Source organism: Hoplias malabaricus, chromosome 3, assembly GCF_029633855.1.
Source record: "Hoplias malabaricus isolate fHopMal1 chromosome 3, fHopMal1.hap1, whole genome shotgun sequence".
Classification (NCBI taxonomy): Eukaryota; Metazoa; Chordata; class Actinopteri; order Characiformes; family Erythrinidae; genus Hoplias; species Hoplias malabaricus.
Window position 1 is genome coordinate 36,058,766 of NC_089802.1, and position 16,016 is coordinate 36,074,781.

A 16,016-nucleotide genomic window follows, 5' to 3' on the forward strand; every position below is an offset into this window, starting at 1 on the left:
GAGTGAATGCTATGTGATGCTTTTAACAGGAGAAAAATTTAATGCATAGCCTGAAGTATGCTTCACATTTCCATCCACGTTATGGTAAGTTTTGGTATATGGTGTATTTTGTATTACCTCCAGGCCCCTAGGGGGAGTGCTAAAGGTGTGTGTAGTGTGCAGCTTGTGGTGAAACACGTGTGTGTACGAGTGGTACCGCAACAACTCATCAGAACTATAAAAACAGCTTTAGCTAAATCCAGTTTACATCTATAAAGAGCAGATCAGATCTTCACAATGAAATCGGTGAGTGACGCTTTTAAAACAAGTGTTTATTTTGTTGTGTAGCTCTCTACCACGGAGCTAACTGTTAGCACTGGTTTCAACACAACACTGATGTCGCCTGAAAATATGTTTATTAATGAACGCTTTTATTTCTAGTTTTTTGGGCTTTTGTTTTTTGAGCTATTCACGTTTGGGCAACGGTGTAAATTCGTACATTTTACTGAAGTTTGCATTTAGTTCCTGATACTTTTACTCAAAAGTATCAACACAAAAAATCAACATTAAATTGAGACAGAAGATAAGTGATGAAACAAATATTTTAATTTGTGCAAATGTAGTTTTAATTTGCTAGAAAATTCACCACAGATTCTTTCCTTAGTTTTAATGAGTGCACACACGGCTTCTTCGTTGTTTATTTAATCAGGATTTGTACTTTTTTCTTTAATAATACTATCACACAAGTGTTATGTTGGACATTATCCCACACCCACACAGTAACAGACACTGATTTTTGGCTTTGTTGCTTGTAACAGACTGGATAGTTACTTTCTTATTTTGTTCAGAGGGCATGGCATTGTCTGACAACAGTACACATTCCCACTATTGCAGTAGTCCATCCTTCATGCATCCAAATACAGAAGTGTCAACAGCATTCCAGGACATTGTTAACTTAAGGCTTCCTTGTGGCACACTGAAGTTTTAGCTGTCATTTAGTAACTACATTTTATAGTGCTTGACCAAGGTGTGAGTTGTATCTACACTCATGGTCCATTTATCAGCTCCACTGACCTTACAGGAGCACTTTTAGTTCTACAATTACAGACTAGTCCACAGTAGTCCACCTGTTTCTCGGCATGATTCCTTATCTGCATTTCACCCTGCCCCTTTAAGGTAAGGACCCCCACACGACCATCATGGATGTATCTGTCCATTCTGTTACACACACACACACACACACACACACACCTATCTAGTTGGTCCACTAGATGTAAAGTCAGAGACAGTGGCTCATTCGTTCCTGCACGATTTCCTCCACTGAACACAGGACACAGCAGGATATTTTCTGTTGGTGGACTATTCTTAGTCCAGCAGTGACTTATATTTTTTCTAGTTAGGGGTTGTATGTATTTATCTCAGTGTGTGTTGTATATTCCGAGCCACAGACTCTATACTCAAATGTTGACAAATATTCTGACTTCTTTAGAGTAAACCAGGCCATACTTTCAGGATTCTGATAGTTGCCTTCTGATTGACTTCCAGAACTTTCCTGTGCACTTCCATGTAATGTTTTGTACTCTACTGTTTCTCAGTGTGTTCTTGTGTGTTGTTCTTCCACTGCAAAAGTTAGGCCTGTCACAAATAATACATTTTTTTCAACTTATCAAACAATATGTGGACATTTGTCAATAATTATTGCTCACCTCAATATCACCCATTGTGCTTACTTGTGTGTTTGTTTACATAAGAATTAACGTCACCAATATTTTAACCACTTTGCTTTGTTCTTTTCTCTGGCTTTCTCTGGCGCCTCTGTTCTGGGGCTGTGTTTATATTATTTTATTTATTTATGATATGTGAACTTTAGTATTTCAGTTCCAGTCATGTCCGGGACAATATATCAAACACAAACATAAATGTCTATCATGATGGGCCTAGTTCCCATACTCAAAAATGCAAATGGAAAGAATGTTTAAAGTACCTGGATGTTGTTCTTGATCAGCCCAAAATAATGAGTATGCATCACTTCCTGACTTGCTAAATAGAACTACCTGAAAATCCCATCATGCACTGCTGCATCACGAATTTGCTCTTTTGAAGTGACTTCTCAAGAGTGTTCCTCTGGAGAACACAAGTCCATTCTTTGTGAGCTTGGTATTGAGAAACAGCATTGGAGGGTCTGAGGCTGAGCGTAGCACCTCATTCGCGTCATGACAAAATAAAAGTCTTAAGATTGGTTGTGTTCAATTTAAGTTGAAATTCTTTTTCCTGTAGTAATAGATTTTTTTTTTTTACTTTTTTGTCGATGTTAAGTGGTGAAAGATGCTTTTGTTTGTTTTTGTTTTTACCAGGCTTCAAAAAGGCACAAAAAGAAGAAGCCCAGCTTCCGCAAGCTGCTGAAAACCAGCAATGTGAAGCTTGAAAACAAACTGAAGAATCGTCAGTTTAAGCAGCAAAGCAGTGCAAAGAAACAACGAAAAGAGCAAAGGAAACTCCGGCAGGCCATCAGCGATGTGTCTCATCAGACTCTTAAACCTCTCGAGCGATACAAGAAGAAGCCTGGTAAAGCGCCTTTATAGACAAGATGAACTATATTAGTCCTTGGAGGGATTTTACATGTTTCACATAGCAGTATGTAAGGTATTACACAGAGAAATATATAGAAACCAGAAATATAATAGCAATCTACCTATATACAATAATATATTAAATATAATTGACAACGATTAGACATTATTAGATGTTAGATTTGTGTTAATATTATTTTAATATCTTTTGCAGCTTGTTTACATTTGGCCTTCCCTGGTTTTCTCAAAACGTACTGATCAAGATATTCTGTTTAAGTTAATTTTTATTAAAAATTTGTATTTTTTACATCGGGATTGCACTACTGTTCAGTTTGAGAAATGTTTTTAAACTTGTCCCTGTGTAAAAATAAGGACAGTCTCTTTATAAACATAATGTATCTCTCCCTATTCCTTCTACAGTGCACTTTGTAGGGGACAAACATAAGCTACAACTGCAATCAAACACATTTTATAGAAAGTTATTCATATTCAGTAGTATTTTGTATAACTATATATTTGAAATTAGAATATAGATGTGTATTTGCACGTGTAGAAGTTGTAATTAAGTGTGCTGTGTAGGGAACATTGAGTAGTTAGAGACATGAATATTTGTAAGGTTTCACTGTGTGCACCACCTCCTAGAAAAGCTCTATAGGCCACATAATTTAAATATTTTAAATAGAAAATATGCAGGTATAATTGGCTGCATGAATTTAATCAAATAAAAAATTCTACAATAGCAGTAGGTTGTGCAATTTTGTTCCTAGTGATTCTTCTATGTATCATTTTTTTTTGTTTTGGGCAGAAGAGGAAGAAGATGAGGAAGAGTTTTTGGAGTCTCTACCCACTGATATGATTGATGAAGATGACATGATGCAGATGAGAGAAATGGCTCAGAAAGCTTCTTTCATCACCAGAGATCTCTCCTCTTGGTAGGAATGGCCTGTTGTTGGGATGTGGATTGTGTTGTATTGAGAGAATTAGATTAGCAGTGAGTATTTTATGAGATTAGATTATTTTTAAGAATGAGCAAAGTTTGTTTGAATATCAGAAAATATATATATATTTATTTTGTTATGAATGAAAGAAACATGAAACTCATGCACATTGTGAAAATTATTATTGTTTTACTTTTATTTATTTTTTAAATTTGCTATGAAGTGCGACTCGCAGGCTGAACCAGTTATTTCTCCAGAGCACAGATATCCATATGGGGCTGGCTATATTTTAAAATAGCCTTAGTACACAGACTCATATCCTGGTCAATAGGTGTCAGGATAAAGTCTGTTTCACAAAGAGAAAGATTCATTTGGGATAATTATTGATTGCTCATTTAAAAACTATTAACTCGTTAGCAGGTAAATTAAAAACAAAATACTTCAGGTTTTATATAAAGCTGAATAAGCTGGAGTTCTTGTTATTGATTTACCAGCTAATAGTTTGTATGTATTTATATTTGTTTGTTTGTTTGTTTTTAATTCTCCAGTGCTCCTGTTCATACCAAGAAACGGAAAGGCGATCAACCTTTGGAAAAATATGAGAAAATGCCTAGAAAAATGAAGCAGGAAGAAGAGAAAGATCTTATTCATTTATTGCCGATCAAAGACAAGAGTGGCCTTATCCCACAGACCATGGAAAAGCCAGGTGTGTGTGTGCAAATATAAGTGCGTGTTTATGTTTGTGTGATTGTAGATTGTAGAAGATTTCGTCCTGTAATGTTAATTTGTGTTCCTGTTGTTATAGTTGTGGCTAAAGCAGATGAGGAGGAAGAAGAGGAAACAAAGGATGACAATGAAGAAGAGTCAAGGCAAGGTGGGTGTTTAGCATAAATAAACAAATAATTTCTGGTAAAAGAATTTAAACATGGCTTATTTGGCAGTCACCCAATTTGTCACCAAATTTTGTTCAGTAAATTAATGTTATACGGTATAGTGTTTAAATAAACAGTCTTACAGAGCGTTTATTGACCTTGTGTGTTTGTCTTTTCAGTAGAGGAAGCTGAGAGATTCCTTTCTTTAACACCTGAAGAACAGATGAAGCTTCGTTCTATAAAACTGGCTGAGAGGAAACTGCATATTGCTAATTTGGGGTCAGCCATTTTGGAAGATCCAAATTCCAACGTAAGACTCAAGTTCACTTTGTTCTTTTATTCACAGCAGCAAAGAACAGACCAAAAGCTCTGATTGATGTGGGTTAGTTGTACAAGCTCCCTGCTTATTTTTTTTATTATTATTAATCACAATATATTTATTTAAATCAGTTATGTTTGTTTGTTTTTTATATGTCTCACACAATTGGCCACATACAGTGGATCTTAAGATTTTCAAGGGATTCCAGAGTTTCCTAAATGTGTCAGTGTGATGATGCAAATTGTAGGTCACGTTTTCCAAAGGAAGCAGGTTTGCAACTTGAGAATGCCACTGCCTAAGACATACAGAAGAGGGATTGACTCATAGCAAGATTTGGTAAAAATGAAAGCATTAAAAATTATAATCTTGGCCTCTGTATCAAAGTGGGTGGCACGGTGGCTTAGTGGTTAGCATGTTTGCCTCTCAGCACTGGGATCTTGGGTTCAAGTCCCATCTGGGTGGAGTGTCATGTTCTCCCATTGTCTGCGTGGGTTTCCTCCGGGGTCTCTGGTTTCCTCCCACAGTCCAAAAACATGGAGGGTAGGTGAATTGTCTTCTCTAACAAATGTCCTGGTGTGTGAATGAATGAATGTGTATGTGAAAGACTGTCTGTTTGTGTGAGTGAATGTGTGTGCCCAGATATGGATTGGCACTCTGTCCTGGGTGAAATCCTAGTGCCCGATGCAGTCCTCCAGGTGGACGGTCGTTCCTGGTCGAGAGTACGCTGTGTGCTTCTCACCAGTTTGTGCGTGTGGATTGAGTGTTCTGAGCAGTGTGGATTGTCAGGTGTCCTTGGGTGTCTAGAAAGGCGCTATATAAGTGTAAAGATAGATAGATAGAAAGTATCTCAAAATGCAGATGCAATTGCAATGGAGCATTAAAAAAAAAACTAAATTAAAATGGATCTCATGAACGGCAGAGAAAATACATTTGGGGAAACATATTTTTACAAATACTGAGCCTAAAGATGGCATACTTTAACAAAAAGTTTTGATGTGGTGAAATTATATTTGTGAGAACTTCCTCCAGTTGCCAAAGCTTTAGTCAAAATTCATGCCCATAGAAACCCTAACTTGAAGAACTAACCAGGATGCAATATCTTATTTTAACCAGTGAGCCAGAAGTTTAGATTTGTTTATCTCCATGCTTGTTGTAATAACCGTACATGCTTAACCACAGTTACTCTGCATCAGCTGTAGTAAGTAGATCAAACTCAATGTGCAGATTGAGCTGATGCTTCAATAAAGCAGATGGGTCAACAGAATTAAGCCTAATTGGTGATATCTGTTGGTTAATTTTGTGTAATCTGTTGCTAATTGCTTTATAGGAAATAATTAGACTGCATAAATAAGCTTTAAGGGATTTAAATTATACATTTTCCAAGGACAAAAAAAAGCATTTCAGACATGAGTCAAAAATTGCTTGAGACCATGAGGAACAAAGTAGTAGACTGGAATCCCGGGGAAGTGCCTGTTCACTATTAAGAACTATTAAGTTTTAGGAGAGGGAATACAGCCGAAACTATTTGTCTACACATTTTTTGTCATCAGTATTGTGGGTATTGATACTGACCAAAATATCTGTCATTCCTGTCTAAGTTATCAGTGATAAACTGGATACCCTCCTAATTACTATGGCTACACACCTGATTTCAGAGCTGAATTCAGAAAGAAATCTAATAATCAAACTAATCCTACTTTATATGGTAACTAAAAATTGCTTATATTTTTGTCAGATTAAGAAGCTAAAGGAGCTACGGACCATGCTGTTGGAGAAGGACCCCTGCGTGGCAGTTACAGTTCGCAAGCTGGTCATGGTCTCGCTGACGGAGATCTTCAAAGATATTGTGCCTTCCTACAGAATCCGTCCTCTCACTGAAGCAGAGAAGAGTGTAAAGGTAAGTTTCACTTTATATGATTATCTTTACATTAAGGTTTGTTCAATATTATGTAGTTGTTTCTACACAAACAAGACCAGGCTCCTATCTTTATGAATTTATAAACTTCTGTCCAGAACTTTTCATTTGATCTATCCTCCTCTCTTCCCCCTTCAGGTTAAAAAGGAAACACAGCAGTTAAGGGAGTTTGAAGAAGGGCTTGTAAGTCAGTATAAATTCTACTTGGAGAATTTGGAACAGACTGTCAGAGGTAAATCATTACTATACATATACAAAAAATAGACGTATATACATCAAAGGGGTTCATTTGTGGAATAGTTTTGAATTAATGTGTGGCTCACTTTGCACTTTCAAAAAAAATAATTAAATGAGGTCAAACATTTAAAAATGTGTTTACTGATAAACAGTTGTTCTTGAAATGTGTGGAAGGCTGATTTTCCTTCTGTAGTTTTGTCTCTACATTGTCTAAATTGAGAAGTGAAAGGATTGTATATTAGCTGGGTAAAATAAGCTAATGATTCAGTTTACACTTTTTCATCATCAGCATTTCAGCATTTGTTGAACCTCATGTCTATTCATTTAATATTTGTTATATTTGTTTATTACATTTATGTATTTTTACATGCGTATTCATTTATTTTTACATATTTGCATCACCGGCATTAACTAACTAACCATAAACACCAAAAATAACCCACTGTTTCTGTGCTAGACTGGAAGCAGAAGAAGCAGAAGGGCAGCCAGTCAGTGTCTCTGAGCTGTTATAGAGGCTTGGCCGACGTAGCCATCAGGTGTCTGTGTGAACTCTTGGTGGCCCTGCCGCACTTTAACTTCCATAACAACATTACCGTAGTGGTGGTGTCTCTGATGAACGAACCTGACAAAAAGGCAAGTGGAATATTTGAACATCATCATTAAAAGACTTTAATTCACTTTAAAGTCACTGCTATTTTCAACACATACAGAAGTATTATTGTGATTTTTGGTTAATATATGTTCTCTGTTTTTATTCTGTTGAAAATACAAAGATGATCTGTTATAGTTGAATGTTTAAGAGTTTTATACATTATAATTTTTAATATTATAAATATGTGTATATTATTCGGCTAAAATATCATAGCTAGAGAATTGTAGTTCGCTGATCCACATGTCTGGCAACTATTAAAGCATGTAATTACATTAAAATAAATGATCTAGTAAGATAATATATAGATAATAACTATAGGCTTCTAATGTGTAACATGACTTGTCTTTTCTTACACTTTCATTAACAAATGTTGTCTGATTTAAGTTATTGATGCAATTTGATAGGACGATGCTGGGGTCTCTTATGCCTTGATCAGACTACACAATATTTTGGTCTTTCGTGACGTTCACTATGTTAGATTAGCGCTATAAATTCGTGCCATGTCTTCTTCGGGAGACTGGCAACACTACACATTTGACACGATTCAGACGCCACACTGCTGATCTTTGATCATGTCACACTACAGGACCGTTACTCGTCCCTGACTCTCACTGGAACACTGGAAGTTTGTCGGATATGACAAAATCGTGCCAAAATCTGGCTAAATTTGTGTAGTCTGATCTCGAAATAAGACTTCATCTGTTTAAAGGCGTGATCGGTTTATTCTGTGTGTGGGGACAGGTATCGCAGATGTGCTGCGAGGCAGTCAAGAAGCTGCTGAAACAGGACAAATTTGGTCAAGCTTCACTTGCCACAGTCAAGGTCATATCTGGGCTCATCAAGAGCAGAAATTACAATGTGAAACCAGAGGTAAGCCTGTAGCTGTCATGTAAATAACCCATGTAGATGTTTATACAATTCTGTTTATATTGTAGCTCCTTTTTAAATTACCTCTGTACACTTGCACTTTTTATTTATAATATTTGTATTAATTTACATTTTAAGGCATTTACCAGACACTTATCCAGAGTGACTTACAAAATACATCACTGATTATTCAGAAAAGAGAGAGGGAGATAGATGGATAGATAGATAGCTAGATAGATAGATGATCGATCAGTCTATATATATTGATGTCCAAGCTGTCTACAGTTGGCTTTTTCAAAATGGGGACCCTCTGGCAGACTTGAAGGTGGGTGGCACATGACCAATTGATAATGAGTTGTTTATGCTGAAAGTGATGAAAAGGAGGAGGTCTGGAGCAGCTGTGTGAAATAGCATGGGTGGCATTGTTACATATGGGAAGTTGCAGAACAATGAGACAGAAGTAGGAAAAGGAGGATGGGCAGGGAGGAAGGACTCTGGGATCTCAACACATTTCTTGCTTGTGTGGATTGGATACTAATGCTTACAGTTCCTCTTTGTAGTAGGATGATTTACAGCTGTTATTTCAAGATCAGTCTTAGTCTTCTTGGCAGAAGTCTTAGTTTTCTTGGGAAAACTCCAGTTATTGTGCAGAACTGTTGTCAGCCTGTGACTGGGTAGGATCTTCATCTATAAATACACAACATAAAAAATAAAATTCTAGCATTCCAATGAAAGAACAACACCCTTTTTAAAAAAAAATATTAAACATAAATGATAAACATAAGATACAAAATAGCTTTGAACTGCCACATTTATTAAGCTGTCTTTATTTAATGTGACAGCAAGTGGTGTCTATCACATCATTACATATGGTCCCACAATCTTTTATATGTTGTTTTGCTGCACTGTAAATGTAAGTGATTTCAGAGAGACATCTCCTATCTCGGTTGGAGCCTTGGTTTTGTTATGCAGCTTCTAAACTCAGCTTTGGTTTCTATCCTCTCCAACACAGAACTGTGTTAAATAGCTTAATCTGGTGGAACATAACTCTGTTTGTGTTCTGCAGCTTCTCAAATCCTTGCTTCATTTGAGAATAAAAGAAGTGGAAGTGAAGAAAGACACAGAACATCTGGCTCCCAAGCAGCAGTTTATGAACTTCAAAGACAAAAAGAAAAATCTGTCCAGGATGCAGCGCAAGGTCAGCGGGATTTTTTTTTCTTTTTTCTTTTTTCTTTACATGTGATTCTCACTTGTAAAAACTGTTAACAATTGATTTGCTCTTCACTTTGTTTTATTTCATCTTATTGCCTTAAAATGGACGTTATGAAAAAACAAATCTCTTTGTCAGTGCGTTTGCACATTCATTTGTGTATCTGGAGTGCCTGCTAACACACAAACCATGAAACAAGACAACCCAGTTAGTGTTTTTTTTTTTTTTTTTGACTGCCTTACCCAAAAACATGGGATAAACTTGGGAGCAGTGGTTAATTCTCATTGTTGTCTAAGTATTTCCAGTCATAGTGCTGGACATGTCTTTATGTGAGAGCACAAGGTGAATGGAGGAGCAGTCCTTCTGCACAAGACTCAGAGTACACAGGATGCAAATGGTGCTGTATTGTTTGATCCTTGTGGTATTTTGATCAAAGCATTTCATAGATGTTTCATTAAGACCACAGGGAACTGTTCTATACTGTGAACTGTGTCTATAAAGTGTCAGTTGCTTGTGTAATAGGTTCTGTATATATTAAATTTGATTATTTGACTTCCTCCACAGTGGAAGAAAGCTGAGGAGAAGCTACAGAAGGAGCTGCTTGAAGCCGAAGCATCAGAGAACAAGGATAAGAAAATCAAACTGGTAAAGACGAAGACAAAGTTAACAGTTCAAATTAAAATTAAGCTCTAATATCTGCCATTTCTTTTTCATTTTAAAATGATGCTGAACTGCTTTTGTGTTTTTGTTTTTCCCTCTAGAACACGGAGACACTTAACATAGTGTTTCTTATTTACTTTAGAATACTGAAGAAAGCCCAGAAGTCAGTCTTGCTTCCCTCTGTTTTAGAAGGTCTTGCAAAGTAAGAAGATAATGATATTATTTTTCAGAACTCTTCTTTTCTGATGGTAGGGCTTCACCCAAACTATTTGTTGTCAATAAATATATAGTTGATTAGTCCAACAACTAATTTATTGATTATTCAAAACGTATTTTTATTACTTGATTAATACAGCAATTCAAGTCCCCCACATTGCTTTGCCTAATCATGATAAAATGACACATGTCACAATCAAATAATGATAATAGTGGCATAAAGTGTAATTCACTGCTTCACTGCTGTGTTACTATAATAATAATAATACTTATTTGCCAGAGGGCTCATTAGAAACATAATGGAACTGAAATTCAAAAGTGATACATAGATTAATTTTGTTCACTATATTTTATAGCAGCACATTCCCTGAACTTGAAAGGCATATATTATACACCTTTCTCACAAGTTAACACAGTTCCCTGGTGCCAGATTACAGCCACACTGCTGCACATTATGTAAACAGATGTATTTCAGTAATTCCTGATGTTAGTTAGATCAGTGCCCTAGCCTTACTTAGAAATGCCTTTACCATAATAAAGTTTTGCCATTTAAAATGTTTTCTAAAATGTTTTTTGTCACTCCTCTAAGGTTTGCTCATCTGATAAATTTGGAGTTCTTTGATGATCTGTTGAATGTTCTACATGGCCTTGTTACATCTGGTGTAAGTATTTACCCAAATATACAAGAGTTTATTCTTTAATTTCTTTCTGACAATGTTTTCCAGCCTGTGGATAGTGACCACAAATTGGTGCTTTGAATGTTATGTAACCCTAAACCATTTTAATGGTTTAGGGTTACATAACCATTTACATATATATAGTGATAACACACACACATACATACACACACTATATATATATATATATATAATAGGAGGTCAGTTTTCCCCACAGTATACTTTGGTAAACAATGTCAAAGTTATGTTTCTCACATAAATCTATAAATCTTGGAATATGTAGTTTGATTAATAACAGAAAGAGCGTGTAGTTTAAGCAGTGTGTCTTGATGCTTTTTCATATTGGTCCTTTTAAATGTGCGGAATTAGCAAAAACAATTGTGTAACATTTTGAGCAAGTTTTCTTGAGAGCTGTAAAAAATCTGGCATTTGTACACAGCCCTGATATGATAAATGAGAAACAAACTAGTTTTTGTGCCTTGCGCCCAGTGATTCCGGGTAGGCTCCGGACCCACTGTGACCCTGAACTGGAAAAGCAGTTACAGACAATGAATTAATGAATAGTTTTTGTTCTGTCTCTGCCCTGTTTGTAGGATCTTTCTCACAGAGAATCTCTCCACTGTGTTCTCACAGCCTTCCACATTCTTTCTGGACATGGTCAGAGCTCTTTTTTTTTTTTTTTGGCCTCATCTATTTTTCAGTTATTTTTTAGTCTTTAACCTTGCTGCGTTTCCCACAGGTGATGTCCTCAATATCGACCCGCTCAACTTCTACACACATTTATACAAAACACTCCTCATTCTGCATGCAGGTGAGCTCAATTTACAAAAATTCTTCAGGAACTGAAGGGTTTTTGCAGGGAATGGAGTTCTTGGATTTTCTCTAGATCGGCTAGAACAAAGGGGGAAAGAATTATCAGCAAATTTCAACCTAAAATACTACCCTGGAGAATATTAGTGAATCACCACACTTGGTGGTGAGGAATATCATTTGAAAAATCCCTTATTTGTGATTATGTTGTGTATTTTTCTGTTCAATTAAAAGAAAGATCAGATCAGTTCTGATTTTGTGTTCATTTTTCAGTAAAATATATGTTGTTTTTGAAGTTTAATGCCAACCAATTTCCAGAAAAATAGCAATATAAACAAAAATGTAGTTTTTGGGTCATTCATATAGAAGAAAGCTAATGGGGTATTGGGGGTATGTGAATTGCAAATGTGTGATGGTATCATCAATAAGGAGGCTTATATTCCAGACCTCACTAGAATAGACAGAATTCATGTGCGTGACTTGTCTGTCTGCACTTCAGATCTTTCTCATATGGTGGATTGTGAAGAAAAAAAAATCTAGTAACAGTGAGGAGCCAAAAATGCAGCGATTAGTATCCTCTATTCCAATCAAAGTAAATTTATTTGTATTTACAAGATGCAATTAAGTTGCTGGGTGAAAACATTGCAGATCTACTGTTTGTACATTTGTCAGTTAAATGAATTTTCCAGAAATAAGATCTGTATATTTTTATTACCTTGTATTACTGAAAAGCTGGGTTAACATGCAGGGCTTATAAACGTGTATTGTACTGTATATAATATCACATTTTTACAGTTATAAACAACCATTTCCGTCTTAAATGATCAGTTTAGATGTTTGTCTTAATAAGCTTCTATTTCTTCCTAATACAGAAGTAACAACGTGTTCACTTATGATGCGTTTATATAGTAATTGCACCAATTAATTTTAGACATGTATTCAGTCCTGTAGAGTAGAATAAGGCAGTTCATTACATTTTCACTGAAGACTAAAAATGTGAAGTTGATGGCAGTTCTGTGCTTTTATTTGTGGTTAGGTTCGGTGAATGCGGACACACTGATTGTGTTGAAATGTTTGGATGTGATGCTGACCAAAAGGAGGAAGCAGGTCACTCTACACAGAGCGCTGGCATTCGTTAAGAGGCTGAGTTTACTCTCAATGCATGTGATGCCAGACTCATGTGTGGGCATTCTGGCAGCAAACAGGACAGTGATGCATGTGAGTTATGGCTTTCAAACACATCATGATTTGTTTTATGTTACTGTATGTATTTATTTTTTTTTAAATGCAATAAACACAAGAATCAGTGATTTTTTGTTTAGTCTCTTAAACCTATACTTAGCTAGGTAAAATACAGAGAAAATACTCCCACTATTTTCTTTCTTTAGCTCGACTGTTTATAGATATAAACAACGTATATAAACAACAATGTAACACAGGCAGTAAAAAAAATGTACTTGAAAAAATTTGTGAAAAAATGTAGTTTAGAGAAGGTGAATTTTAATTGAAAGGTCACCCAACAGGAAATGTGTGGGCTGGGGAGTGAAGGAACAGCACTGTCTCCTCCCTTAACATCCAATGTAGAGGTTGCCCTTGAGCAAGACACCTAACCCCTAATTGCTCCCCAGGCACTGGGATGACTGCCCACTACTTTGGGTGTTTTCAGGTGTTTTCACTGGCACACAGGCCTTAATAATTCATGTGGTATTTGATAGGAGGTGGGCAAGAGTGCCCATTCTATTTATGGGAAGTGGCCCACTGAGGAATATTTACAAGATCAACTTAAAGTATGTTAAAATAATTCTAGAATGTCCCTCTTTAACAGCTCAGAATGCTCCTTAAAATGATGTTTACCCACATGCACACTAATCCTATTGGCAGTATTATGTCAGCTAGTGTCACAGGAAGTTCCTGTTTTATTACTGATAGGGTGGCATTGGGTATGCAGTTTGTTACCGTGCCTTTGTTTCTGACATACTCTTATTGTAGTTTGTCTGAAATCACAGCCTGACGCCACGCTGATTATTGGACAAAGTTTGTGGCTGACCAGTTATTGGTGGTGGATCCTGCATGTCTCATGTATTCATTCCATTCTGTTTACACGCTGTGCTGAATGATATTTTGCTTTTAAAATATACTTATTATATCACATGAAGATCAGTAGTTCTGCCTTTGTTTGATTCATATCACAACAAAATTTATCAAAACAGATTTATCTTGGTGCAGCTTAAAAGAGCAGTCACTTTTTACAGTAGAATTTGAAGAATCATTTTGCTTTGTTGTCCCTGAACGAACCAGTCTACGCTGCATGAAGCAGGTATTCCACAAGGGGGCAGCCCTTTTTAAAGTAGGTTTAATGCCAAGTTTAAACACCCAGGCCACTAGGTGTCAGTATATTATCTGTCTCTTAATTCAGTGTAGAATATGATAAATTGCTTCTTTACTTTACAGTGTTTTTTTCTGAACATATTTATCTGTTTGGACATGTTTTTAGACTTTCCCCAAGTGTGACATTCTGTTGGATAATGAGATGCAGGGAAGTGGTGTGTATTTGCCGGAGCTGGATGAGCCAGAATACTGCAATCCACAGAACACCTGTCTGTGGGAGCTGCACACACTCAAGGTAAGGGAACCATATTTAAACTATAGACAAAATATAAAAAAATAAAAGCAAATTTGCCTACTTTTAAAGAACTGAAAGTAACTTTTTCTAAAGTAGCTTTTTATAAATGTTACACAAATTAATGTAAAATACATATTCTTGTTTAAAAAACTATTTTGTGTATAAACTTCCCCTACCGCCCGTGCTTTTACAGAGACACTACCACCCCATGGTTAGGAGGTATAGTGCTCATCTCCTGGCTGGGGCTCCCAGTGAAGGCTCAGGGGCTCTTGCAGTAGAGCTGAGCAGAAGGTAAAGAAAAAGCACTCTCCCTGCCTACTTCTTTTAAGCAAGACATTGTTTGATCCTTGTACAAAGCTGGATTTGCAGAAATCATGAAAGAAAATATTAAATAATATCAGAGTTTGTTGAACGTAACATTATTCAAAGCAATGTTTTTTTTTCAGAACACCTGAACAGCTGTTTGAAGATTACTGTGTTAAAGACATGACATTTAATCCTCCAGTGGAAGGACCACGGTCCAAAAAAAAGGTAAAGGTAACCAATACCCCATTTTGGAATAAGGGACAAATTCAGCTGTGTGAATTGTTTAATCTGATGGATACATTTGAAGTTGTTTGTGATTGTGGTCATGTTGGGGGTGATGGTGAATGTGGTAGTAGCGGTGATGACTTCAGGAGCAAAATTCAAGAGTTTTTATTGTCATATGCAGAAGAAAACAAAGTTTATTCGGTCAGTACCCTTACAAGTCTGTCAAGTACAGACATTGGTACACAAAAATGTTGCCTAGTTGTCAACACAGTTGCTGGTGTAATTGTAACAGCGTTGTAAGCATCCCTTAAAGGGAAGATGTTGATTGCAGCGATGGTGGGAATAAATACTCAACTTTTTTCTGTTTCAGGAACATTTCACAACTGGGATAGCCTTCTTGGATTCAAGTTTGAAAGAACAGATTGATGCAGTTCTTCAGTCCAATGATGACATAGACTCACTTGACTTCACTGCACATCTTAAACAGAAGTGAAATGGGAGATGATTTTTTATTTTTTTTTTTTAAATCCATCTGTTAAATATATGTTCATATTTTCATCGTCTGCTCTTTTAAAAGACACAGTGTTTAATGATAATTAAAAAAATCTTGTAAATAAGATTTGAGATCAGTAAAACATGCTGAATAAAAGGCTAGTATCAAAATCGTGCATGAGCCTGAAAATGAGAGTTGATCTCAGGGATGGGTGGTATCCACATTGTTTTTTATATTGATACAGTCTTAATTTTATCACGGTATCGTTGGGAGTGTGTGGGGTTTATATCACAGCCCGACAGTACACACACACACACGTGTTGACGATAACACATGTGGAGGAAGAAAAATAAAATAAGTGAACTCTGGTCCTACGTTGTTTAGAAGCAGAGCTGGCCAGCTAATGGACACTAAAAACTATGACGGAGTTGGAGGGCCACGGCATTG

The 16,016-nt window shown here is 36.3% G+C and overlaps 1 protein-coding gene across 1 annotated transcript; it reads left to right on the top strand.

The window, feature by feature from the left end:
• The first annotated feature begins 153 nt into the window (after nucleotides 1-153).
• noc3l (NOC3-like DNA replication regulator) lies at nucleotides 154-15,739 on the top strand. The gene is made up of 21 exons (XM_066664925.1): nucleotides 154-285; nucleotides 2,334-2,544; nucleotides 3,355-3,481; nucleotides 4,036-4,193; nucleotides 4,293-4,361; nucleotides 4,539-4,669; nucleotides 6,414-6,575; nucleotides 6,732-6,825; nucleotides 7,288-7,463; nucleotides 8,224-8,352; nucleotides 9,416-9,547; nucleotides 10,124-10,204; nucleotides 10,321-10,421; nucleotides 11,025-11,097; nucleotides 11,706-11,769; nucleotides 11,852-11,923; nucleotides 12,959-13,140; nucleotides 14,417-14,545; nucleotides 14,739-14,836; nucleotides 14,992-15,076; nucleotides 15,447-15,739. Exons 1-21 carry the CDS (start codon nucleotides 277-279, stop codon nucleotides 15,567-15,569), a joined length of 2,406 nt encoding a protein of 801 aa, XP_066521022.1. The 5' UTR covers nucleotides 154-276; the 3' UTR covers nucleotides 15,570-15,739.
• The last annotated feature ends 277 nt before the right edge of the window (nucleotides 15,740-16,016 follow it).